This window comes from Pygocentrus nattereri, chromosome 28 (genome assembly GCF_015220715.1).
Source record: "Pygocentrus nattereri isolate fPygNat1 chromosome 28, fPygNat1.pri, whole genome shotgun sequence".
NCBI classification, from domain to species: Eukaryota; Metazoa; Chordata; class Actinopteri; order Characiformes; family Serrasalmidae; genus Pygocentrus; species Pygocentrus nattereri.
The window spans coordinates 4,664,043-4,691,416 of record NC_051238.1 but is presented as its reverse complement, the minus strand read 5'-3'; the positions used below and the strand labels follow the sequence as shown (position 1 = coordinate 4,691,416).

The 27,374-nt window shown below is 42.4% G+C and overlaps 1 protein-coding gene across 1 annotated transcript in view; it reads left to right on the top strand.

Annotated features, from left to right (window-relative positions):
• The window catches only part of LOC108439403 (zinc finger protein GLIS1), a 174,146-nt gene extending 148,214 nt beyond the window's left edge, over positions 1–25,932 (top strand). Inside the window, exons 11-13 of the mRNA XM_037535729.1 lie at positions 15,196–15,362; positions 15,569–15,724; positions 25,654–25,932. Coding sequence (XP_037391626.1) covers positions 15,196–15,362; positions 15,569–15,724; positions 25,654–25,787 — 457 coding nt within the window. The 3' untranslated portion in view covers positions 25,788–25,932. The remainder of the gene's footprint in view (positions 1–15,195; positions 15,363–15,568; positions 15,725–25,653) is intronic.
• Positions 25,933–27,374: the final 1,442 nt, after the last annotated feature.

The following is a 27,374-nucleotide window of genomic DNA, read 5'->3' as shown; positions in this document are numbered from 1 at the left end:
TCCAGCATAAACACTGCAGCGGGCATGAAATGAGCTGGGCCAGTGCGAGCTGTCATGTTCTGCAGCTCTTTAAGAGCGCTCTGGAAGGTGGGCTGTTTTTCCAGCACACAGAGAAACAGCTCCAGACAATTAGCCAGCGGTTTTAGAGCTCAGCTAACAATTACCGCTGCTTGGAGAAAAACGAGGTTTGAGCTCAGCCAGCAGAGAGGATACTCATGTAACACCAAACGACATTAGATCCAAGGTCATGACGGCAAAGTGCCGCTTAGAAAAGCCTCTGGATATACCCAGGACTGAGGCCTTCTGTGTAAAATGGAAAATCTTCCACAGTCTTCACATAATGGACTTCCATGAACAGTAGATTGTGGACAACTTTTTAACAGTATAGAATATTATTGGAAATTTACTATAAATTCAACATTTACAATATGTGTACTCAGCGGTTAGTTCCGGCCACACAAGCTGATTGGTTGAGAAGTGTTCTAACTGTGCTGTTATTTCACCATAACATCATGAGACGCCGTTGCTAAGCAACCACTTTGCCAGCTGTAGGAGACGCTCGAGCCATTTGAACGTTTTTACTTCTCACTTTGCCACAAACAGAAAACGGACACTGTTAAGATCACATCTGACCGACAGCCGATTTGGTCCGACTCTGAAGATGAAACGACACTAAATTCCCAAACTGCCGTCACCACTGAGCAGCTTTTCAGTCGGCAGCTGTGACAGAAGATCAGCTGAACAACCTGGAATCAGCCAGAAATGAACCCAACACCATTCGGCAGAATAAACGGGCTGTAAGAAGCTTTACAGACCGGCTGGAACAAAACAACATTAATACTGATCTGGAGAAACTGACCAAACTGAGCTGAACCTGATATTGGGTCAGTTTTATGACTCAGTCCGTGTTTTCAAAAGGTGAGGCTTGCAGCAGGCTGAGCAGCGAGTGGGTGGAGCTCGTTACTCTGACGTAGCAACAAGCTGCTGGTTAAGGAGCTATAATTTGGTGAAGGAACTGAACATTAAAACATATTAAACGCCGCGTTCACGGCCAGTTTATTAACTTCTTACTGTATTTATTTAACTGTATTAAAGCAGTAGAGCACTCGAGGAGGGAGTTATCACCAATAACATCACGGCTGTGATGATCTATGGGATGGGATTTCACGATAACACACTCCCTCTCGGGTTCTACTGCTTAAATAATAACTGATATCAATTTTTATTTACAGTTGGCTTATATTCTGAAATGACAGGTTCAAGTCTGCACTTTTCTGTTTTTCGTTTTCACATCAAAAAAAAGTAAAAAAGTGTGGCCAAAAAGGATTGAGAGCTGGACTGTGTGCACATCCATCACTTTCATCAAATTCAAACCGTAATAAAATATCTTCTCTATTGACACAAATTGAACGTTTAGTATCTGCATTTCCTGTATATTTTCTCCACTTGTTTCAATGAGGTTTGAGTGAGGAATACTTCAACAAGTTAAATGGAAGAAGAGATGTTAGCAGGTTTAAACAGAAAATGGGCCTTGCCCTAGCCCGTAGCTAATCAACTCCATCACGGCTGCCTGCCTTTTTTGCCCACCCACTGAAAAGTCCTCATAGTAGCAGCACCTGCCTATAGAGAAGTGATGACAGCGCCGTTTAGGAAAATCTGCTACCCTCTTATTTGCCCGTGTCATTAGATCGGGGGAACCTAATCAAAACGTGGACGCTCGTTCACACATAGCGATGCTTTATCCCGCCCGTCTTATGGCACGTCTTTGCCAGGACCTACAACGAGCCAGGTATGAAACGTCTACTTACATTTTCCTGAAGATGGAGCATTTTGATTTACATGTTTAAAGCCTAGAGTATACACGCCTCTGCCAAAGTCAACAGAGGCAGCCGCACTTGTTTTTCCCAAACGGTTTAGCAGGACATTAAACATTTTGACAAAATTATCTAACGCGCCCGGCTCCGCCGCTGCAGCCGCTGACCTCATTGCTAAATGTGTTTACCCTGGCTGAAATGGCCCATTTAGACTCCTTTTACTTTGTAAATACCAGCGTCACTTTCTGAAGCTAATATTAAAAATATGCCAGTGAAAATACATCTCGCGATCCGAGGCGTGTGGAGTTTTAAGTTGGAGAATTGCTTAATGCTCTAAAGCTCCGTTACAGAAAAGCTCCAGTGCACGGCTTCTGGTCCATGCGGCTCCAGGGCTGAATGGGTGCTGTTGGACCTTTTTACCTCTTTCTTTCTGGTTCATTTGCTCGTCATGTGGATCACTTGTTGTAATGTAATTCCACAAAGTGTTTATTTTAATCCTAGTCTAATGGTGCTTGAAACCAGGCTTGTGGTCCATGAGGAACAGGCCCAGATTCAACTTTGAGGATCAGGTTCCTTTGTCTATATACATAAATATTGGTTTGTTTGTTTTATTGAAGTTTTGTTTAACCGAGGTGGTGACATTGAGATTAATCATCTCTTGCAAAACAAGATAAAAACAAGTAAAAAGTACATTTAAGGCACAAAAAACACAACAAAATAAAATCAAAACATCAATAGCTTTGTATTTATGCTATAACTGCAAGTAAGTACAGCACGTGCATGTGGGAGAAGAGCTGGCTATGTTGTTAAAGCTGCCCAAAGCACTTCCGTATTAAAAGCTTTTATTTCTTGATGACATTTTTAAGTAGAAAACAGTTTAACCCTAGCCACCATGGTACACTAGACTGTGTGTAGACTGTTGTTGCACTGATTTTTTGCATTATATGCACAGGCGCACACATGTCCATGCACATAAAATACAACTGTCATCATCATGTAGGCACAGATAAAGAAAAATGAAAGGAATATTCCTTATCTTTATTTGCCATATCTGTACGGTAACATGGACAGTAATACTAACATATTTCCCTGTACTTAGAAAAGAACAGAAGACCATTAGATTCAAAACTCATATACAATGCAGGCCTAGAGGACGTTACTTAACATTTTAAATACCTACAGTCGTATGCAAAAGTTTGGGCACTCCACCAAACGGTGGCAAATATCAGTGTAAGTACAAAAAACAGCACAATATATCACACACACACACACACACACACACACACACACACACACACACACACACACATAAATATATATATATGTATATATATGTGTGTGTGATAAATATGGGTTTCTGGCATTTTTTAAACAGAATTTTGATCTGATCAATTAAAACTTCCTTGACAGATTAAAATGTGCTGTTTTTCCCTTTAGGCCTTGGACGCTAGTCAGTTTTTAATCTTAAAACTTACTATTTGGTAACTGCTATAAATTCTTCCTTAACTACTAAGACTGATTTATTATCTACTAGTAATTATTCAGTGTCCTCTATGAATTTTTCAGTGACTATAACGAATCTGCTGTGTTACTTCTGTGGTTGTGAGAGTGAGGAAATAAAGTGTCAAACCTTGCATGGGCCAGTGAAGGGCTAATCTCTGACCAAAATGACCCACTGCAGAATGACTAATGCATTGTTCTTGTTTTCTGAGGTAAGTTTCCAACTGTTCCATTTACAAATGTGTCTTCCAACTGTTCCATAACGCAAATATGTCACAGCTCTAAGGATTCCAAACCTAAGCCCCGATGTGAACAGTAGCACTGTGAACGCAGCCTGCAGTGTCCTCTCAGATCGTATAAGCTGATTTTCTGGGCTGGCTCGGAGCTGAGCTCGCAAAGTAAAGCCCCAGTGTTCCTCATGGCTTTAGAGCACTAACCAGAAGCAGAGCCATTCCCAGCGCCAAGCCTGGGGCGTCCCGCCCATCTGCCAGAGAGGCTTAACGTCCCTCTCTCGTTCATGTGCACACACACAGCCCCAGCGGAGCGTCGTCCGACAGGTGAGGCAAGATGAATGAGCAACAGGGATATCATCCTCATGAATCTTCAGCTTGAAAAAAGTGGAGCAATCTGGTTTTGCTCCACGCGTCGGATCTCCTTCCGTTCTTTTTGCTAGACTTGCTTTCAGTTCGCTTTCAGTTCAGTCTTAGAAGTTGGTTGCATTTGCTGCTTTTCACGTTCCATGTAATCTCAAACATCTGGGCTTTGGGGTGGGCAGTTCATTGTTTTATAAACACCAGCAGCTTCTTTGTTTCATGCGTCCATATCCTTCTCTCAGTGAGGTTCTTCTGGACAGCTACACATCCTTTCAGACCCATAGCGCTGAGCCGTCTTATCAGAAGAAAAGAAATAAAAGCATGCATTGCTTTGTCTGTACTTTTGTCCATTTTTATAGGCAGCAGTAACCGTGTCAGAGACACCATAAGCAAGTATCTTAGTGGTTACTTAACAACTTCACATCGTTTAAGGCAAGTGTCCAGTTAACAGTATGCACTAAACTAACTGGAGAAGAATAGGCTTGGGGAATATTGCTTGTTATCAACATTAGCCTTGTAGCTCCAGTACCAAAGTGAAAAAGCAAACTTCAGACACCCAACATGTCTTGAGGTAAGGGGAAAAGCACTTTGCTCCAGGATGACCTGTAATATCCATGGCCCATCAAATATGGGATTTAGACTGGAACTTGATTCTGCACTGGGGTCAGGAATGAAAAGGGTTGTCATGGAAACCTGTCTGGCCCAAAGTCTGCCTTTAATAACAGCGATACTTCATCATCCAGAGGAGATTCAGGAATGACGCTGTTCCAGTGATGGACTCAAGTTCAAACCACAGTTTCACTCTCATTTTCTGTCTCTGTCTTGTCCATCCGCTTTTAGCGGGCCTTGTTTTTTCTGTGTTACGCTCGTCTTTACGCTCCAGCCCTTTGATCCTCGCACGCCTTTTAATATTCACTGTCCGAGCCAGAATCAAAGCACCTCTTTTTCCTTTCTTCTCTTTCTCGCTCACAGTCTGTATCTAAAGAATCGTGTTCACATGAGGAGTCACGTTCACCAAATTAAGCTGACTGAGTCAGGACTGACTCATTTGAACCGGTTCAGCAATCTTCACAGATGTTCTCTTGACTTTAGCTTACTTTTAGCATGTGGCACTGAAACATTTTACCCTTAGAATCAAAGTTAAACTGAAGACCGAGCTTGCTACTGTCGGCATACTGAATATTAACCATTTTTAGCCTCAGCTTTCTAACAAGTTTCCAACTCTAAGCCTACAGTCCCAGTCAGAAGTTTGGACACACCTTCTCGAGAAGGGTTTTCCTCATTTTTAGTATCGTTCACGTACTCAAGATGTAAAAACTGTAAAATCCCACATATGGAACTTGGCAGTGAACAAAAAAATTTACTTGAAAATGTAACATTTTCTTCAAATCAGCTCCCGTTTGCCTTGACGCAGCCTTTCATACTCTTGATGTTGTCTCAAGCAGCTTCGGGTGGAACCAACAGGACAGAAGAAGGTACACAGTTACAACCACTATTGACAGACGTTTAGTTTCTCACACAGCTTGTGTAATTTCCATAGAAAAGCAATGACCAGTGGTATGGGATGCTCTGGAGAAGCTGCACAGGAGCCCATGGTCACCATGCCCAATGCCAAGCATATGCTAGAGGGGTATAAAGCCCCCCAGCATTGGACTGTTGGGCAGTGGAACTGTTTCTTTGGAGTGATGGAGCTCCATCCAATAACTGACCATCTAACATCATTACCTGACCTCACTAATGCTCAATCAAATCCTTAAAGCAATGTTCCAACGTCTAGTATTAAGCCTTCCCAGAAGAGTAGGTGCTGTTACTGCAGCAAAGGAGGACAAACTCACTATTAATGCCCTTCATTTCAGAAGAAACTCTGAATGAGTGTCTACACACTCATTTACTTTATTTCCACTCATTGCTCTGAGCATGTCACATCTCAATGCTCCTCCCTGATACTCTGATAGATCCAGAGTGCTTCTTGAGTTTTGGAGCTACAAGGCTAATTCTAAAGCTAGCAGGTAATGGAGGCTTGTACTGGTGAGTATTAGCTTGGTGCTACCTGCATGCCTAAATCATTACACCACTTGCCTCAAACTGTGTCACACTGTTAAATAATCTCTAATCTCTGGCTTCTATGGATTCTGACACCGGATTACACACTGTTGTCTGTAAACAAAGTCTGAACAGTATATGGGAGCCAAATTATAAAACCAGCCCATTTTAAATGAACTGGTTTTGTGAAAAACAAATTGTTCCATTTGTTTAGTGTACAACGGTTTATCTCTGCCCATTAACAATATAAGGAGTGTGACTCTCCAACAAGTGGACTTTAGCTGTTTTCCCAAGATGAGGGTTTTATTTACATTTACGGCATTTGGCTGACGCTCTTATCAAGAGCGACTTACACTTTGATCATTTTACACAGGTAGGCGAAGGCAGTGTTAGGCATCTTGCCCAAGGACTCTTATTGGTAGAGTGTAGGGGGCTTAAACCCTAGTCCACAACGTAGAAGGCAGAGGTGTTAACCACTACACTATCCAACCACTACTTTGGTTTTATCAAATGTTCCTTCAATTTAGCAGTTTCCTGTTTAATATGTTCGGCTTTTGCGTAACATACTAAACAAAGGAAAGCGCAATAAGACATTTTTTTCCAATGAGGCGCAAGGCAGGACTGGCAATCAGAGGAAAGGTCATTTACATATCGCAGTTTTAAAGGCATAGTAATGAAAACTGCCTGTTTCATCGTAAAAGATAAAGAGAAGTTGGGAAAATGTCATGCGTAAAGGAATTTAATGACCGTTTCGCTACATAAACCACACAACAAGTGGACCTCATGGGAAAAAATAAATGCAAGCAAAATGTCAGATATGGGCCCTGTTAAAAAGAAGCTCCCCACTGGCCTGGGATCAGCATAAAACTGGGCACCCTGCACCCCCACCACGCCTATATCGACTACATCCTCTCCGAGGTCAAAGGTCGGACGGATCTCTCTTCCCGAGACAGATAAGCTGTGGCGGGGATCAGAGACCGGCGTGACTGAACAAAACAAAGTGCTATAGAGGCGACGATCACAGACGGTGAAAGCTGAGGGGAGAGATGAATCGAGCGTCTGAAAGATTCCCCTCATTCCTGCAGCCTGAGTGCGCCGCAGCTGCCACTGATTACAGCCTGATTCACTTTAGCTGCACATAGAGGCAGCTTGTAAAAATATGAACAGTATAACTGTTTCCTGAGTTTGTGCTGACAGCAGCTCCCGGGGGAAAACGCGGCCGCTGCGCAGAAACACATGGCAGAACGCCCCACGCTAGAGTACTGCAGCCCCTCTCTACTCGAAGAAGGGCTTGTCTGCTAACGCTGGCTGTCGAAAGCCCGAGGACACCTAGCTTTTCAAAAGGTTTTTAATATGAATGAGCAGGTTTTCTTTGTTGCTTTACGAAAGCTTAGCACGTTAAATAGAAAACAGCAAAATTGACGGAACAGTTCTTAAAAGCCCAATTCTGGGAATAAAGCTAAACCCCCCTCATCGTCTCCCTTTGTTACGACGTCAGCAAACATTAGAACTCAAACCTTTTAGGTATTTGAACAACCATTGGGTCAAAATATGTGCTTATAAAGAGGAATTCAACCGATATTTCAACATTTGTATTGAATAATGTAGTTGTTGAAAGGATTGATTAGTAAATCCTGTTGGACCTATTTGGAATCAATAATTAATGGTGCAAAACACAATATTTGATGTTTAGTCTTGTGATGTTTCTTCTTTTTCTTTTGTAAATGTACAGGCATTGCTAATTTGATGCCAGCAACACTTTCCAAAAACGTTGGGACGGGAGCATGTTTGACACTGAGATACATCACCTTTCCTTTTAAGAGCCTTGCTTGAAGACTGAAGACACAAACTGATCTGGTTATTAATTTTTTGCCATTTTTCTGTTATACAAGCCTTCGGCTGTGCAACCATACAGGGCCTTCATTGTCGTTCTTTGAGCTTAATAATATAACACATTTTTGTGGGACACAGGCCAGTCTAGCACCTGAACTCTCTGATTATGGAGCCCTGCTGTTGTAGCATGTACAGATTGTGGTTTGGTCTTGCCATCTTGAGAAATACATCGTCTATAATGCAGCACATTTTGCTCTAAAATCTGTTCTGTGTTAATGCTTTCAAAGACGTGCAGGTTAACCCACTAATACCCCCTCACACACCATGACAGGTGCTGGCTTTTGAACTTTATGCTGGTAACAATTTGGATGGCCCTTTTCTTCTGTGGCATGGATAACACAGTGTCCATTATTTCCATAAACAGTGTGAAAGATTGACTCATCAGACCGCAATACACATTTCCACTGTGCTTCAGCCCATTTCAGATGAGCTTGAGCCCAGAGAAGTCGGCAGTGTTTCTGGACATTGTTGACATATGACTTCCACTGTGCATAATACAGCCTTAACTTGCATTTGTGGAAGCAGCAATGAACACTGTTTATGACAGCGGTTTGTTGAAGTATTCCTGAGCCCATGTGGTGTTACCCATCACAGAAGACGTCCTTTTTTTAATGCAGCAATGTCTGAGGGATTGAAGATAATGGACATTCAGTTGTGGTTTTCAACCTTTTCCTTGACACACAGAGATTTCTCCCAATTCTCTGAATCTTTTGATGTTATTATGCACTGTAGAGTGTGAAATACCTAAAGTCCCTGGCTGAGGAACATTATTTTCAGGTTGTTCAAGTAGCGAGCCTCGCCTCATGCTTGCTCATAAAGGACTCGGCCATTCCTGCATGCTCTTTTTGTACCCAGGCATGATTGCATCACCTCTTTGATGTATTTTGAAGATTTTACAATGTTCCTAGTCTTAAATTGCTCCTGTTCCTACCTTTTTGGAATGTGTTGCAGGCATCAATTTCAGAATGAACGTGCATTTACAAAAAACAAGTTGTTAAGATAAAACACAAAATATCTTGACTTTGTATTGTTTTCAGTCATACGGGGCAAAGTATTCCTGTAAATCACAGCTTTCTGTTACTATTTAGCATTTTACCTACTGTCCCAACTTTTTCTGAAATTGATTTACACATAAAGTGGTTATTTATACCCTGCCGGATTGTTTTATGATGGCTTAAAGATGAGCTTTTGGTCTAAAATGTATTACGCACATGCAGGGCATCGTGAGGCAAAATAGTCCCTAAAGAAAACATTTTTTTACATTTACTGCTATTTTATCATCATTAATAACTCAGCGGTCACATGTAGGTTCACTGTTGGGTTTGAGTAGTAAATAAAATGGCTATATTTGTGCTGTAGACATGGTGACCCCTGGGTCCTGTCACCACCACTGTATGACATCATAAGTTTATAAGTCTATAAGTTTATTTTACAATGCACCATTTCACATCCCACCATTCCGGATGACACTGCTTACATCTCCAATACTGAATTATTTGGTGGCATTCCCATGTAACAATAGTTTGGAAAAGAAAGCTGTCAAATCATTATTTAGACGAAACTTGCTCGTCAGACCTTTGATGAACGTGAAGCTGTGTACTGAAGGTAAACACACCCAGCACATTAGCACAAAGCTGTGTTATGATAACTAAACCTAGTTTTTCTTACTTCATATCTTAATAAGTAACATTAGAAATCCAACTCAAGATAAATTCAAAAGAAGGCAGGGTGTTCCCAAACTTTAGACAGGCACTTTAGAGCAGCCTCTCTGAGACATGTGGCTGTAAGGGAGGAGAGAGGAGTGAGTCACGCTCATAGATGAGAGCGCCGTGAGAGAATGTGTGGTGTTTTATGGTTTTTAGTGATGAAATGAAGGTTGTGTGGAATGTAAAGTTGGCTTCAGTGGAAAAAAGACGTTATGGATGAACTGATGTCATAGGGAATTTTCCCGGCTAGCGTATTGTGTTGTGAGCTGGTATTGTAAGACTGGAACTGCTGAATGTAATGATTTTATACACGTTAGCACTTCATATGATTTACTTTAGTGGGTACATTAGTATTTGGGTCATTCTACAGAAATGTCCGTTTGTGTGTCCCTAGCGTTTACACATATCTTACACTTAAAAACGTTAGGGTCACTTCTTTTTATTTTCAAATAAAACAATGTTAATTTAACAATTTCACCTTCTTGAGCCTCAATTTAGCAACATTGGTTTTTAAGTCAGTTATCTAGAACTCCAAGCACCACGGAAGAGCTCGCCCCCACAGTCATGTGTGAAGGCTGAGGCCGTATTTTGGGGGAAAAAACACATTTTTCTGCCATTTTAGCTAAAATAATCCATACGTGACTATGAAATATATGATTTAAATGACCTAAAGAAAACAAAAGCCAAATAAATAATATAATAAAATATAATAAAAATATAGAATAAAAGTCCCCCAGGAGTCGTGTCACTGGTGTAACAAAAATCTCTTATTTTGAAATAAAAGTCACGCCGATGACGTCCCTCAACCTCCTTTGACCTGTTATCTGAGGATCTATGAAGAAAAGCTCATGGTGAGTCCACTGAGTCTTTCAGTTCTCAGAGATTTAAATACAAAATGAAAATAGATACAAATGGATTAATTTACATATTTTAGTAGATGTTCCATGATTTACCACATGTGGTTTGATGCTCTGTTCATTAAAATGTCTCTGGTGTCACCTTATTATGTGTAACGCCAATGAGGATCAGTAACACCAGCGGCACCTATGGACAGATAGAAAAGTGGACGTTTCTGTAGAATGACCCAATTCATGTAATACCTTAGTGGCAACACGTGAGCCTTGTTACAGTGATTGCTCTGCGAGTCTCAGTTTGTAAAAAAGGAGCGTAAGAATGAAAAGAAAGCACTTTAACTATTTTCAAATAAGATAAAGTAACTGATAAGAAAGAACCTGTTTATGTTCAGAAAGAACATCTCAGATGTTCTCAGATGCTCTGAGAAGCTTTGTGAATTTGGGATCAGGCTTGTGATTTATAGGCCCCTTTCTCCTAGAGGGAAAGTATGTTTGAGATGCAGTCTCAGTTCTCAGGAACACCTTTGACTCTATCTGCATCAGGAAAACAGCCACCTGAGGCACTTCACAGTTCACACATTTAACATGCATTATGTAAGCAGTATGTCAAGTCAGAATCAGCCTTGCTCACCTGTGGTTCGAGGTCCAGAGTCAGGCAAGCTTAAAATCACATTAAGCAAAAGGTTTATTGACTTAAATGAGCAGGTTTTTGAAAGAACAGACTGAGGGAACCACGGATTCTTCTGGATTTGAAGTGCTGGTGGGACTTTCTGGCTGGAAAACAATAACGGTCACACTTTATTGGGACATAGATGCTCTACAGATCCATAAATCACTAACAAACTTTCTTATCAACAACAGTATGGGTAGGGTTAGGGTTGGGAGTAGGTGTAGGTTTAGCCTTGGGTTTAAGGTTGGGTTAGGTTTAGGGTTTGGGATCGATTTAATAAAATCCTTTATACCGAACTTGAAGTTCAGTGAAATTTAATGGATATTTAGTTGAATGTTACTTTGAGCATTTGCAAAGACTCTACAGTGGACCATCCAAATAAAGTGTCACAAGAATTCTGATAGAACTTAATTCATTCTGGGAGAAAACGCAGTGATCTTATGGATAATTCCAGTTAGCTAATGATTGCATTAATATTAGATTAGATTGTAGCTCCTTTAAGTTAGTTTGATTATGTTTTTGACTAAGTTGTGGGTTAAATTGAGGCTGTTTCAAGTGAACTTATGGCTGCTTTGTTAGTTCTTGGCTGCTTTCAGTGGTTTTGGCTATGTAAAGTTGATTGTGACTGCTTTAAATGGGATCTCTGCTGCTCTCAGCTGGTTTGTTCATATCTTATACATTGTATACCTTCATAGTACTCCACAGTTACCAAAGAGGGACCAATTATTTCATTTCCTCTCTTAATGTACGCCTGTCCTCTCGTGCATATCCTGAGCTGTTTATAACCTAATGCTGTAGCATTACAGTCACTATTACAGGGCTCTTGGTGTGGCCATCTGTTTGTGATAATTCTGTTTTTAAAGGCAATTCATTGGGTTTGTTTTTGTTTTCCGCTCTGTTCTGAAATGCTTAAGTGTGACTCTTTGATGCGTGAGCTCGGAGTTCCGCATTAGGGCAGCAGCGACTTCAACAGACCCGCTCGGCTGGCATCACGCTTCGCACTGGAACAGCTCTACTTTGCATTTACGAAGACTAGGCTGGTGACAGCTGCATCTAATGGCACTAACAAAGGCTTTATTTATTCGGCCGCAGTGCAGCGAGCATCGGTAAGCCATCAGGGCTTCCCCTTGAGCCATGGCGATGTACAGCATGTCAGAGGCATGTTTTCTGAAAGTCCATCTGGAGCAAAGTACACGGCTTGTACGCGATCAAAACCAGCCTCATAAATTTTTATTATGACAAAGATGGGATAAGTATGAAGCACGACAGAGGAAGCAAACACAGCATTAAGTAGGCCTGTCCCCGCTGAGGCATTCCAGCAGCATTCGGAGGCATGCAGCGAGCGGCTATTTCCTCCTACATGGCAATTATGCATATGATTTATATTAAAAAGATCATTACCATTCTTGTTCGGCTATAGTTTAGTATTTCAATTGAACCTAACCTGTGTCATTGACAAAACCAGCAGTGATTTCCGTCTTGATGGGTGAGCGAGCCAGTTGCCATTTCTAAAAGATAGATAGATAGATAGATAGATAGATACTTTATTGATGCCGAAGGAAATTTAGCAGCCAGTAGCAGTCACACAACACCGGACAGTTATAATAATAAAGGTGAAACAATATAAAAAGAAGAATATATACAAAAAACCATCTACAGGCGTATATACAGCTAGAAATATACAAAAGTCTGCAATAAGGTAAATCCTGAGATAAAAAAGCCAGTGCGGTAATGACTGTACAAGGAGGTGTAGGTAACAGCATATAATGACATTACTGAATAAAGATGTGCATATAATGGTCCCTCAATAAAGTGTCCAGGTGTGGCGTATCCAGATGTGTGATAAGAGAAATAAAATATAAATATATACAGCAAGGTGTCCAGATGTGCAGATAGATAAAAGAACCTGTAATTTAGCATAAGAGGTTCAGTCCTAATCTATCCTCTTCTCTCTTCTCTTCTGGCCCTCCTGGGAAGACTTGGAGAGCCTAAGAAGAGTCTGTCGGTCGAGCAGCTATGAAAACATAAATAAATAACAAAAGTATTTTTATTGCTTTTAAGTGCTGTTTGTTTAAGGTGTCCAGGATTGTTTGATATGAAGAACGCTGCAGATATGAAGAATGCCCATCATTGTGGAGCGGCGTGAATTGTTTCTCACAGCAGGGGGTTCATACCCCCCCCCATCATTGCTCGCTAGCAGCTCAACACAGTCACATTTCACATACAGAGAGTCCTAGTTATGGGGAAAAAGGTATTAGATTATATAGAATAAAAATATCAAATTAGCAGTGTATTGGCAACTAGAGGGGCTGCAGAAAGAGGCTAATGCATAATTAATACCATAGTTAATAATAAAAGACATTTCGATTCGATTTACATTATGTTGTCAGGTTTGAAGCTTTCCAGGGAATTTTACTGCATGTACCAGTAAGCTAAGTGAGAAATAATTAACATTAAATTGATCCAAATTAATATATTCTTTAATAATGAACATAAAAAAAAAAATCTCACCAGAGTGCGATGCGACACGGTGTGATATGCCACACGCCCTGCTGTGCACACAAAAAAATACTGTGGTTTCGCCTCGTCAAAACTTAGTCAAACCTCCAAAACTCCATGAGGTGGAGAAGAGTGCAGTATGATCCTTCGTCTAACGTATCAATATACTGACCATATTTAGCCAGTTTGTAGGAACATTACCACACCGCTGAGTTTTGGTTAGTAATACCATCATTATTATTTCATTAGTTACTGATATTAATTACTGTAGTAATATTAGTTACTGGTATGTAAATATGTTACATTGAAGGTAAAGCACACTTCGAGTTTGTAGCGTGATTCTACATTTGAGTGTTTGCCTAGGGGGCAGTTGTGGGCTGGAGGTTCGGGAACTGGCCCTGTGACCGGAAGGTCGCCGGTTCGATCCCCAGAGCTGATAGTCCATGACTGAGGTGTCCTTGAGCAAGACACCTAACCCCCAACTGCTCCCCGGGTGCTGCGGATAGGGCTGCCCACCGCTCCGGGCAAGTGTGCTCACTGCCCCCTCGTGTGTATGTGGTGTTTCACTTTATGAATGGGTTAAATGCGGAGGTGGAATTTCCCCGTTTGTGCGAAAAAGTATCACTTAACTTACTGTTAGGACAAGGTGTTACATGTCGGCATTAAAATTGGCGTTCCAAGCCTCTTAGCAGTACACAACCAGCAACGGCAGTCGGCCGTGACAGTGAGTTCATTTACATGCACTCAATAATCTGATAACTGTAGAATTCGTCAGTAATCCAGTCAATGCGTTCACATGCACTAGAGTAATCAGATAATGGGGAAACTCCGGGTCTACGAGTCAGACCGTAATCAGATTTCTGCTTTACAACCGTAAACGTAACATAAAACTCAAACTTCATATTTATATCCATGAAATAGTTTGAACTTTTATATTTATATTTAGGAAATATTTAAAACTTTATTTCATGTTTGGTTTCAGTGCCTCTCCAAAAGTGTTTTGCTGCATCTCGCGACGTTCACCATGCGATCTCGCACATTCGCAGGCTGAGAAATCCGAAAGAAAGCAGAGTAAGAGTTCACACGCGCTGAGAAATCTGATCACTGAGCTAAAATCAAGCCTCTTTATCAGGTTTCTTAATCCGATTTCTAGATCGGCGTATGGTGTTTACGTGACTATTTGAATAATCGGATAACGGCAGAAATCCGATTATGATCAAAGTATTGAGTGCATGTATACGCAACTCAGTATTGCCATGGTAAATGTCATAAATGGACTATCAGCGGCGAGCTTTAGCAGTGGAAAAGTCAGGAGGATTCTCTGTACTCTTTTAGTTTTATGTGTTTAGTGCACCTGTACTGTTTAGTGTACCTGGGCATTCAGTGTCAATGGCTCCCAAAAAAAACTCATCCTCTAATTTATCCCTCTGCCACGGTTGACTGCAAAAGTTAGGATAATGGAACTCTTGGCGGAACCTTCTGCTGGCCGCTGGGGTCTGTGTGCTACTGTTACTGCTGGTGGTGGGAGAATTTTCCATCGCTGCTCCGTTGAAAACAATGGAATATGTTAGCCATGATATAAATGCAGCATAAGTGTTAATTACATCTCCCCCTCTTTATCAGGTTATCCGGCTCTCTGCTGTCTCCAGGAATCAGTCCACTGAAGACGGCACCGTCTCCTCCCTCTGCTCTGGTGGAGAAGCAGCAAAATATGCCCTCCACTCCGCAGCACCAGCTCCATCCACACCACAAGCCCTACTCCACTTTCCACAGCCTCCCGAGCACTGAAGGTGCAGTCTACAGTTTGTCTACACAGAGCTTTTGCATTAACCACTTCGACTGAAAGTGTTCAGTGCATCAACCAGCTGTGGTCTAAGACCACCTCAGCTTAACCTTCTAATTCACCTGTAACAGTGTATTACAGTACAACCAAGACACTGTAAACATCTACTGAGGACGTTTTTCAGGCTATCGTCTTGTGTTTGTGTTTGGGCAGATTATCGAGGAAACTTCCAGAGCTGCTTCCACTTTGGGGATAATTACAGAGTGGAGCAGAACATCAGCAGCGTCCACCTCCCTGCGGAGTCGCACGGCTTCAGCGCACATCAACACAACGGCTTCCACACCAGCTGCTCCACCGCATCCTCCGCAGGTACTCACAGCTACGTCCTGGACACTGTAACCCTTTAACCTGCAGCTCTGTACTTCACTTATTTACTACGAAGCTAATGTGTAAGGTGCAGTACGGTGCAGAGAGCACTCTTTCAGAGAACACTCTTTCAGAGACTACTCTTTCAGAGAGCACTCTTTCAGAGAACACTCATTCAGAGAGCACTCTTTCAGAGAGCACTCTTTCAGAGAACACTCATTCAGAGAGCACTCTTTCAGAGAACACTCTTTCAGAGAACACTCATTCAGAGAGCACTCTTTCAGAGAGCACTCTTTCAGAGAGCACTCTTTCAGAGAACACTCATTCAGAGAGCACTCTTTCAGAGAACACACTTTCAGAGACTACTCTTTCAGAAAACACTCTTTCAGAGACTACTCTTTCAGAGAACACTCTTTCAGAGAGCACACTTTCAGAGAGCACTGTTTCAGAGAGCACTCTTTCAGAGAACACTCTTTCAGAGACTACTCTTTCAGAGAACACTCTTTCAGAGACTACTCTTTCAGAGAACACTGTTTCAGAGAGCACACTTTCAGAGAGCACTGTTTCAGAGAGCACTCTTTCAGAGAACACTCTTTCAGAGAACACTCATTCAGAGAGCACTCTTTCAGAGAACACACTTTCAGAGAATACTCTTTCAGAAAACACTCTTTCAGAGACTACTCTTTCAGAGAACACTCTTTCAGAGAGCACACTTTCAGAGAACACTCATTCAGAGACTACTCTTTCAGAGAGCACTCTTTCAGAGAACACTCATTCAGAGAGCACTCTTTCAGAGAGAACTCTTTCAGAGAACACTCATTCAGAGAGCACTCTTTCAGAGAACACTCTTTCAGAGAACACTCATTCAGAGAGCACTCTTTCAGAGAGCACTCTTTCAGAGACTACTCTTTCAGAGAGCACTCTTTCAGAGAGCACTCTTTCAGAGAACACTCATTCAGAGAGCACTCTTTCAGAGAACACTCTTTCAGAGAACACTCATTCAGAGAACACTCTTTCAGAGAGCACTCTTTCAGAGAACACTCATTCAGAGACTACTCTTTCAGACAGCACTCTTTCAGAGAACACTCATTCAGAGAGCACTCTTTCAGAGAGCACTCTCTCAGAGAACACTCATTCAGAGAGCACTCTTTCAGAGAACACTCTTTCAGAGAACACTCATTCAGAGAGCACTCTTTCAGAGACTACTCTTTCAGAGAGCACTCTTTCAGAGAACACTCATTCAGAGAGCACTCTTTCAGAGAACACTCTTTCAGAGACTACTCTTTCAGAGAACACTCATTCAGAGAGCACTCTTTCAGAGAGCACTCTTTCAGAGAGCACTCTTTCAGAGAACACTCATTCAGAGAGCACTCTTTCAGAGAACACACTTTCAGAGACTACTCTTTCAGAAAACACTCTTTCAGAGACTACTCTTTCAGAGAACACTCTTTCAGAGAGCACTCTTTCAGAGAGCACTGTTTCAGAGAGCACTCTTTCAGAGAACACTCTTTCAGAGACTACTCTTTCAGAGAACACTCTTTCAGAGACTACTCTTTCAGAGAACACTGTTTCAGAGAGCACACTTTCAGAGAGCACTGTTTCAGAGAGCACTCTTTCAGAGAACACTCTTTCAGAGAACACTCATTCAGAGAGCACTCTTTCAGAGAACACACTTTCAGAGACTACTCTTTCAGAAAACACTCTTTCAGAGACTACTCTTTCAGAGAACACTCTTTCAGAGAGCACACTTTCAGAGAGCACTGTTTCAGAGAGCACTCTTTCAGAGAACACTCTTTCAGAGACTACTCTTTCAGAGAACACTCTTTCAGAGACTACTCTTTCAGAGAACACTGTTTCAGAGAGCACACTTTCAGAGAGCACTGTTTCAGAGAGCACTCTTTCAGAGAACACTCTTTCAGAGAACACACTTTCAGAGACTACTCTTTCAGAGAACACTCTTTCAGAGACTACTCTTTCAGAGAACACTGTTTCAGAGAGCACTCTTTCAGAGAGCACTCTTTCAGAGAACACTCATTCAGAGAGCACTCTTTCAGAGAACACACTTTCAGAGACTACTCTTTCAGAAAACACTCTTTCAGAGACTACTCTTTCAGAGAACACTCTTTCAGAGAGCACACTTTCAGAGAGCACTGTTTCAGAGAGCACTCTTTCAGAGAACACTCTTTCAGAGACTACTCTTTCAGAGAACACTCTTTCAGAGACTACTCTTTCAGAGAACACTGTTTCAGAGAGCACACTTTCAGAGAGCACTGTTTCAGAGAGCACTCTTTCAGAGAACACTCTTTCAGAGAACACTCATTCAGAGAGCACTCTTTCAGAGAACACACTTTCAGAGACTACTCTTTCAGAAAACACTCTTTCAGAGACTACTCTTTCAGAGAACACTCTTTCAGAGAGCACACTTTCAGAGAACACTCATTCAGAGACTACTCTTTCAGAGAGCACTCTTTCAGAGAACACTCATTCAGAGAGCACTCTTTCAGAGAGCACTCTTTCAGAGAACACTCATTCAGAGAGCACTCTTTCAGAGAACACTCTTTCAGAGAACACTCATTCAGAGAGCACTCTTTCAGAGAGCACTCTTTCAGAGACTACTCTTTCAGAGAGCACTCTTTCAGAGAGCACTCTTTCAGAGAACACTCATTCAGAGAGCACTCTTTCAGAGAACACTCTTTCAGAGAGCACTCTTTCAGAGAACACTCATTCAGAGACTACTCTTTCAGAGAGCACTCTTTCAGAGAACACTCATTCAGAGAGCACTCTTTCAGAGAGCACTCTTTCAGAGAACACTCATTCAGAGAGCACTCTTTCAGAGAACACTCTTTCAGAGAACACTCATTCAGAGAGCACTCTTTCAGAGAGCACTCTTTCAGAGACTACTCTTTCAGAGAGCACTCTTTCAGAGAACACTCATTCAGAGAGCACTCTTTCAGAGAACACTCTTTCAGAGACTACTCTTTCAGAGAACACTCATTCAGAGAGCACTCTTTCAGAGAGCACTCTTTCAGAGAGCACTCTTTCAGAGAACACTCATTCAGAGAGCACTCTTTCAGAGAACACACTTTCAGAGACTACTCTTTCAGAAAACACTCTTTCAGAGACTACTCTTTCAGAGAACACTCTTTCAGAGAGCACACTTTCAGAGAGCACTGTTTCAGAGAGCACTCTTTCAGAGAACACTCTTTCAGAGACTACTCTTTCAGAGAACACTCTTTCAGAGACTACTCTTTCAGAGAACACTGTTTCAGAGAGCACACTTTCAGAGAGCACTGTTTCAGAGAGCACTCTTTCAGAGAACACTCTTTCAGAGAACACTCATTCAGAGAGCACTCTTTCAGAGAACACACTTTCAGAGAAAACTCTTTCAGAGAACACTCTTTCAGAGACCACTCTTTCAGAGAACACTCTTTCAGAGAGCACACTTTCAGAGAGCACTGTTTCAGAGAGCACTCTTTCAGAGAACACTCTTTCAGAGACTACTCTTTCAGAGAACACTCTTTCAGAGACTACTCTTTCAGAGAACACTGTTTCAGAGAGCACACTTTCAGAGAGCACTGTTTCAGAGAGCACTCTTTCAGAGAACACTCTTTCAGAGAACACTCATTCAGAGAGCACTCTTTCAGAGAACACACTTTCAGAGACTACTCTTTCAGAAAACACTCTTTCAGAGACTACTCTTTCAGAGAACACTCTTTCAGAGAGCACACTTTCAGAGAACACTCATTCAGAGACTACTCTTTCAGAGAGCACTCTTTCAGAGAACACTCATTCAGAGAGCACTCTTTCAGAGAGCACTCTTTCAGAGAACACTCATTCAGAGAGCACTCTTTCAGAGAACACTCTTTCAGAGAACACTCATTCAGAGAGCACTCTTTCAGAGAGCACTCTTTCAGAGACTACTCTTTCAGAGAGCACTCTTTCAGAGAGCACTCTTTCAGAGAACACTCATTCAGAGAGCACTCTTTCAGAGAACACTCTTTCAGAGAACACTCATTCAGAGAACACTCTTTCAGAGAGCACTCTTTCAGAGAACACTCATTCAGAGACTACTCTTTCAGAGAGCACTCTTTCAGAGAACACTCATTCAGAGAGCACTCTTTCAGAGAGCACTCTTTCAGAGAACACTCATTCAGAGAGCACTCTTTCAGAGAACACTCTTTCAGAGAACACTCATTCAGAGAGCACTCTTTCAGAGAGCACTCTTTCAGAGACTACTCTTTCAGAGAGCACTCTTTCAGAGAACACTCATTCAGAGAGCACTCTTTCAGAGAACACTCTTTCAGAGACTACTCTTTCAGAGAACACTCATTCAGAGAGCACTCTTTCAGAGAGCACTCTTTCAGAGAGCACTCTTTCAGAGAACACTCATTCAGAGAGCACTCTTTCAGAGAACACACTTTCAGAGACTACTCTTTCAGAAAACACTCTTTCAGAGACTACTCTTTCAGAGAACACTCTTTCAGAGAGCACTCTTTCAGAGAGCACTGTTTCAGAGAGCACTCTTTCAGAGAACACTCTTTCAGAGACTACTCTTTCAGAGAACACTCTTTCAGAGACTACTCTTTCAGAGAACACTGTTTCAGAGAGCACACTTTCAGAGAGCACTGTTTCAGAGAGCACTCTTTCAGAGAACACTCTTTCAGAGAACACTCATTCAGAGAGCACTCTTTCAGAGAACACACTTTCAGAGACTACTCTTTCAGAAAACACTCTTTCAGAGACTACTCTTTCAGAGAACACTCTTTCAGAGAGCACACTTTCAGAGAGCACTGTTTCAGAGAGCACTCTTTCAGAGAACACTCTTTCAGAGACTACTCTTTCAGAGAACACTCTTTCAGAGACTACTCTTTCAGAGAACACTGTTTCAGAGAGCACACTTTCAGAGAGCACTGTTTCAGAGAGCACTCTTTCAGAGAACACTCTTTCAGAGAACACACTTTCAGAGACTACTCTTTCAGAGAACACTCTTTCAGAGACTACTCTTTCAGAGAACACTGTTTCAGAGAGCACTCTTTCAGAGAGCACTCTTTCAGAGAACACTCATTCAGAGAGCACTCTTTCAGAGAACACACTTTCAGAGACTACTCTTTCAGAAAACACTCTTTCAGAGACTACTCTTTCAGAGAACACTCTTTCAGAGAGCACACTTTCAGAGAGCACTGTTTCAGAGAGCACTCTTTCAGAGAACACTCTTTCAGAGACTACTCTTTCAGAGAACACTCTTTCAGAGACTACTCTTTCAGAGAACACTGTTTCAGAGAGCACACTTTCAGAGAGCACTGTTTCAGAGAGCACTCTTTCAGAGAACACTCTTTCAGAGAACACTCATTCAGAGAGCACTCTTTCAGAGAACACACTTTCAGAGACTACTCTTTCAGAAAACACTCTTTCAGAGACTACTCTTTCAGAGAACACTCTTTCAGAGAGCACACTTTCAGAGAACACTCATTCAGAGACTACTCTTTCAGAGAGCACTCTTTCAGAGAACACTCATTCAGAGAGCACTCTTTCAGAGAGCACTCTTTCAGAGAACACTCATTCAGAGAGCACTCTTTCAGAGAACACTCTTTCAGAGAACACTCATTCAGAGAGCACTCTTTCAGAGAGCACTCTTTCAGAGACTACTCTTTCAGAGAGCACTCTTTCAGAGAGCACTCTTTCAGAGAACACTCATTCAGAGAGCACTCTTTCAGAGAACACTCTTTCAGAGAACACTCTTTCAGAGAGCACTCTTTCAGAGAACACTCATTCAGAGACTACTCTTTCAGAGAGCACTCTTTCAGAGAACACTCATTCAGAGAGCACTCTTTCAGAGAGCACTCTTTCAGAGAACACTCATTCAGAGAGCACTCTTTCAGAGAACACTCTTTCAGAGAACACTCATTCAGAGAGCACTCTTTCAGAGAGCACTCTTTCAGAGACTACTCTTTCAGAGAGCACTCTTTCAGAGAACACTCATTCAGAGAGCACTCTTTCAGAGAACACTCTTTCAGAGACTACTCTTTCAGAGATCACTCATTCAGAGAGCACTCTTTCAGAGAGCACTCTTTCAGAGAGCACTCTTTCAGAGAACACTCATTCAGAGAGCACTCTTTCAGAGAACACACTTTCAGAGACTACTCTTTCAGAAAACACTCTTTCAGAGACTACTCTTTCAGAGAACACTCTTTCAGAGAGCACACTTTCAGAGAGCACTGTTTCAGAGAGCACTCTTTCAGAGAACACTCTTTCAGAGACTACTCTTTCAGAGAACACTCTTTCAGAGACTACTCTTTCAGAGAACACTGTTTCAGAGAGCACACTTTCAGAGAGCACTGTTTCAGAGAGCACTCTTTCAGAGAACACTCTTTCAGAGAACACACTTTCAGAGAGCACTCTTTCAGAGAACACACTTTCAGAGACTACTCTTTCAGAAAACACTCTTTCAGAGACAACTCTTTCAGAGAACACTCTTTCAGAGAGCACACTTTCAGAGAGCACTGTTTCAGAGAGCACTCTTTCAGAGAACACTCTTTCAGAGACTACTCTTTCAGAGAACACTCTTTCAGAGACTACTCTTTCAGAGAACACTGTTTCAGAGAGCACACTTTCAGAGAGCACTGTTTCAGAGAGCACTCTTTCAGAGAACACTCTTTCAGAGAACACACTTTCAGAGACTACTCTTTCAGAGAACACTCTTTCAGAGACTACTCTTTCAGAGAACACTGTTTCAGAGAGCACTCTTTCAGAGAACACTCTTTCAGAGAGCACACTTTCAGAGAGCACTGTTTCAGAGAGCACTCTTTCAGAGAACACTCTTTCAGAGACTACTCTTTCAGAGAACACTCTTTCAGAGACTACTCTTTCAGAGAACACTGTTTCAGAGAGCACACTTTCAGAGAGCACTGTTTCAGAGAGCACTCTTTCAGAGAACACTCTTTCAGAGAACACTCATTCAGAGAGCACTCTTTCAGAGAACACACTTTCAGAGACTACTCTTTCAGAAAACACTCTTTCAGAGACTACTCTTTCAGAGAACACTCTTTCAGAGAGCACACTTTCAGAGAGCACTGTTTCAGAGAGCACTCTTTCAGAGAACACTCTTTCAGAGACTACTCTTTCAGAGAACACTCTTTCAGAGACTACTCTTTCAGAGAACACTGTTTCAGAGAGCACACTTTCAGAGAGCACTGTTTCAGAGAGCACTCTTTCAGAGAACACTCTTTCAGAGAACACACTTTCAGAGACTACTCTTTCAGAGAACACTCTTTCAGAGACTACTCTTTCAGAGAACACTGTTTCAGAGAGCACTCTTTCAGAGAACACTCTTTCAGAGAACACTCTTTCAAAGAGCACTCTTTCAGAGAGCACTGTTTCATTTATTTAATTTCCAGTCAGCGAAGGCCACAAAGTACAAAGTTGTTAATTTTTTTTCAACATCAGAAAAATTTTCACTTTAATTTATATGATGCAGTTAACAGACTCCTACAGTAAGTGTAATATCAGTTCTATCAGTATTTAATGTGTCCACTCTTCTTTTGTGCACCTTCTGCCACGTCCATCCTTCCACTCATAAAACCCTTGAGTTTCTGCTGTGTCCTCCCAACAGCTGCTCTCAAACAAGTCACTGACGTTACATTCCCTAACAACCACCTGGAAGACCTGGTAGACAGCAAAACTGCCCCATCAGGTAAACAGCAGTGAAAGCTTTGATCTCTGAGAGAGAGGAGAACATCAAGCTGCTTCAGATCTGAAAACATCCACAGGTGTTTCTGTCCATCCTTCCACTGTGAGAAGACCACTCAGCGCTGTGGGTCTGAAAGGACGTGTAGCTGATCAAGAAGAACCTCACTGAGAAAAGGAGACGGACACATCAAACAAAGAAGCTGGACGATGGACTGACCACCCCAGAGTCCAGACCTCAACACCACTGAATGGGTTTGATTAGTTCAGAAAATCATCAACCAGCTTCTCAGACTGAACTTTGGAGGTATTTGCAGATTGTTTGAGAAGCTGAATTTGAGTTTTCTGAAAAGAATGGAAGATGGAATGAAGGGAAAGAGTGGACACATTAAACACTGAAATACTTTTTATATTATATTTAATTGTTCTGTGTTTTTTCTGATACTGGAAAAATGAAACTCTTAATGGGAGTTTTTACTAAAAACTTTTAGAGGGTGCTCTGACTTTTGCACAGTACTGTGTGTCAGTATGAGAGTAAGACATTGTGTGGAAACCCATATGGGTGTTAAACTTTATGTGTAACAGGGGCACCTTTAACTCAAAGGCCTAAGATAGCTAATATAGCAGTGTTGGCATTTTTGGGTAAAATATCTCTTTCCTTGCATTTACATGGGACAAACTAATAGAAATTAGAAATAAAATAAGTGAAAAATAAAGATGAATTTAAAGGTTTTGAATGATGGATTAGTCTGAGTGAGTCACTGAGTGAGTACTATTTTTCATGCAAGTCAATGGAACCAGAGAATAATTTTGGACGTACAAAATTTTGTTCCAATAACAGAGATACACACACTATATTTCCAGAAGTATTCACTCAAATCATTGAATTCAGGTGTTCCAATCACTTCCATGGCCACAGGTGTATAAAGCCGAGCCCCTAGGCCTGCAGACTGCTTCTACAGACATTAGTGAAAGAATGGGTCGCTCTCAGGAGCTCAGTGAGTTCCAGCGTGGTGCCGTGATCGGACGCCACCTGTGCAGCAAGTCCAGTCGTGAAATTTGGCCACGTAAAATGACAGAGCGGTCAGCGGATGCTGAGGGGCATAGTGCGCAGAGGTCACCAACTTTCTGCAGAGTCAATCACTACAGACCTCCAAACTTCATGTGGCCTTCAGATCAGCTCAAGAACAGCGTAGAGAGCTTCATGGAATGGGTTTCCATGGCCGAGCAGCTGCATCCAAGCTTTACATCACCAAGCGCAAAGCAAAGCGTGGAATGCAGTGGAGTAAAGCGCCGCCACTGGACTGTAGAGCAGTGGAGACGTGTTCTCTGGAGTGACCAATCACGCTTCTCCATCTGGAAATCCGATGGACGAGTCTGGGTTTGGCGGTTTCCAGGAGACGGTACTTGTCTGACTGCATTGTGCCAAGTGTAAAGTTTGGTGGAGGGGGGATCATGGTGTGGGGGTGTTTTTCAGGATTTGGGCTCGGCCCCTTAGTTCCAGTGAAAGGAACTCTTAACACTTCAGCACCAAGAGATTCTGGACAATTTCATGCTCCCAACTTTGTGGGAACAGTTTGGGGACGGCCCCTTCCTGCTCCAACATGACTGTGCACCAGTGCACGAAGCAGGTCCATAAAGACGCGGATGAGCCAGTTTGGTGTGGAAGAACTTGACTGGCCTGCACAGAGTCCTGACCTCAACCCGATAGAACAGCTTTGGGATGAATTAGAGTGGAGACTGTGAGCCAGGCCTTCTTGTCCAGCATCAGTGTCTGACCTCATAAATGCGCTTCTGGAAGAACGGACAAAAATTCCCATAAACACTCCTAAACCTTGTGGAAAGCCTTCCCAGAAGAGTTGAAGCTGTTATAGCTGCAAAGGGTGGGCCGACATCATATTAAACCCTATGGATTAAGAATGGGATGTCACTCATATTTAAATTCATATGCGTGTGAAGCCTGACGAGCGAATACTTTTGGCAATATAGTGTGTGTGTATATATGTGTGTATATATATATATGTATGTATATGTATATAAACATATATATAGCACTACGTCTGATGCATACATCAAGTATAAGATTCATCTGTAACTAATTTGAGTGCGACTGCTCTTTATTTATGAATAAATCCATATTAGAACTGTTAATTTCAGTTACTCTGCAGACGAGCTGACTCCAGTGTTGGTACATGACTGGTGCAGTTCCTCTGTTCATCATTCCCATCTTTTCTCTGTTATGTGTGCAGGTTTCAGTTTAGTGCCGGACCTCAGTGGGTCAGTGTCCCAGTTCACTCCGAGCCCAGAGGACAGCGTCTTCTTCCAGCTGGGCAGCTTCGAGCGCAGCCTGAGCCAAATGAACTCAGTTTATACAGAAACGTAGAGCATCACTCCATCAGCTTCAACCTGAACAAACAGCATTCCTCTCCCTCCACTTCTCTCTCTCCTCTTATCTCCGTCTCTCCCTCCACTTCTCTCTCTCCTCTTCTCTCCCTCCACTTCTCTCTCTCCTCTTATCTCCGTCTCTCCCTCCACTTCTCTCTCTCCTCTTCTCTCCCTCCACTTCTCTCTCTCCTCTTCTCTCCGTCTCTCCCTCCACTTCTTTCTCTCCTCTTCTCTCCGTCTCTCCCTCCACTTCTCTCTCTCCTCTTCTCTCTCCTCTTCTCTCTGTCTCTCCCTCCACTTCTCTTTGTCTCTCCCTCCACTTCTCTTCGTCTCTCCCTCCACTTCTCTCTCTCCTCTTCTCTCCATCTCTCCCTCCACTTCTCTCTCCTCTACTCTCTGTCTCTCCCTCCACTTCTCTCTCCTCTTCTCTCCATCTCTCCCTCCACTTCTCTCTCTTCTCTCCATCTCTCCCTCCACTTCTCTCCATTGTCCTCTTCTCTCCGTCTCTCCCTCCACTTCTCTCCATTGTCCTCTTCTCTCTGTCTCTCCCTCCACTTCTCTCCCCCTTCTGTCTCTCCCTCCACTTCTCTCCCCCTTCTCTGTCTCTCCCTCCACTTCTCTCCCCCTTCTCTGTCTCTCCCTCCACTTCTCTCCCCCTTCTCTGTCTCTCCCTCCACTTCTCTCCCCCTTCTCTCTGTCTCTCCCTCCACTTCTCTCCCCCTTCTCTCTCCCTCCACTTCTGTCTCTCTCCCTCCACTTCTCTCCCCCTTCTCTCTCCCTCCACTTCTGTCTCTCTCCCTCCACTTCTCTCCCCCTTCTCTGTCTCTCCCTCCACTTCTCTCCCCCTTCTCTCTGTCTCTCCCTCCACTTCTCTCCCCCTTCTCTCTGTCTCTCCTCTACGTCGCTCCCTTCTCTTCTCCTCTTCTCTGTCTCTCCCTCCACTTCCTTGTTCTTTTTCTCTTGTCTTCACTCTTCTCATCTCCTCTTCTCATCCCCTCCCTGCTCCTCTCTTTTTGTTCTCTCTGAGCCAGCAGTCTTTTTCCTGTGATCTTATTGCTCGTCTGTATGAATTGGTGGTTGTGTTTCTCCTTTTTTAATGTTTGTTTTCAGAATGTCACTATTTTACCAGCGTACAGTAGCATAATGTCTCTATACTGGCAGTAAGATGTTCCACTCAAGTCTTGTTTAGTTTACCTGCTAAACAGCTGGTTCTTTTTGAGAATCTTCAAACACAGGGTTAACAGTGATGGATCTCTGTTGTAGGGATGGGGCGGTTGCTGGTTTTATGGATGTACAGTGACATAAAACCCATCAAGAATCATATCATTTTTATTAATACTGAAAACCACGTTCAGCACGTTCAGTGATGGTGGAGATAAACAGCTGCTGCAGTCTCCCTGCAAAGCACATACCAGGACAACCTAGTCATAATCTGAGCAGTTAGCAGTGCTGAAGTAAGTTTATATTTATTTAAGTTGTAGCTGATACTGTGGTGTTATAATGAAATATGAGCTTCAGTGAAAAGTCTCAATATCAGTGAGAAACGGTCTCAATTTTTATTCATTTTTCACTTGTTTTAGGATGT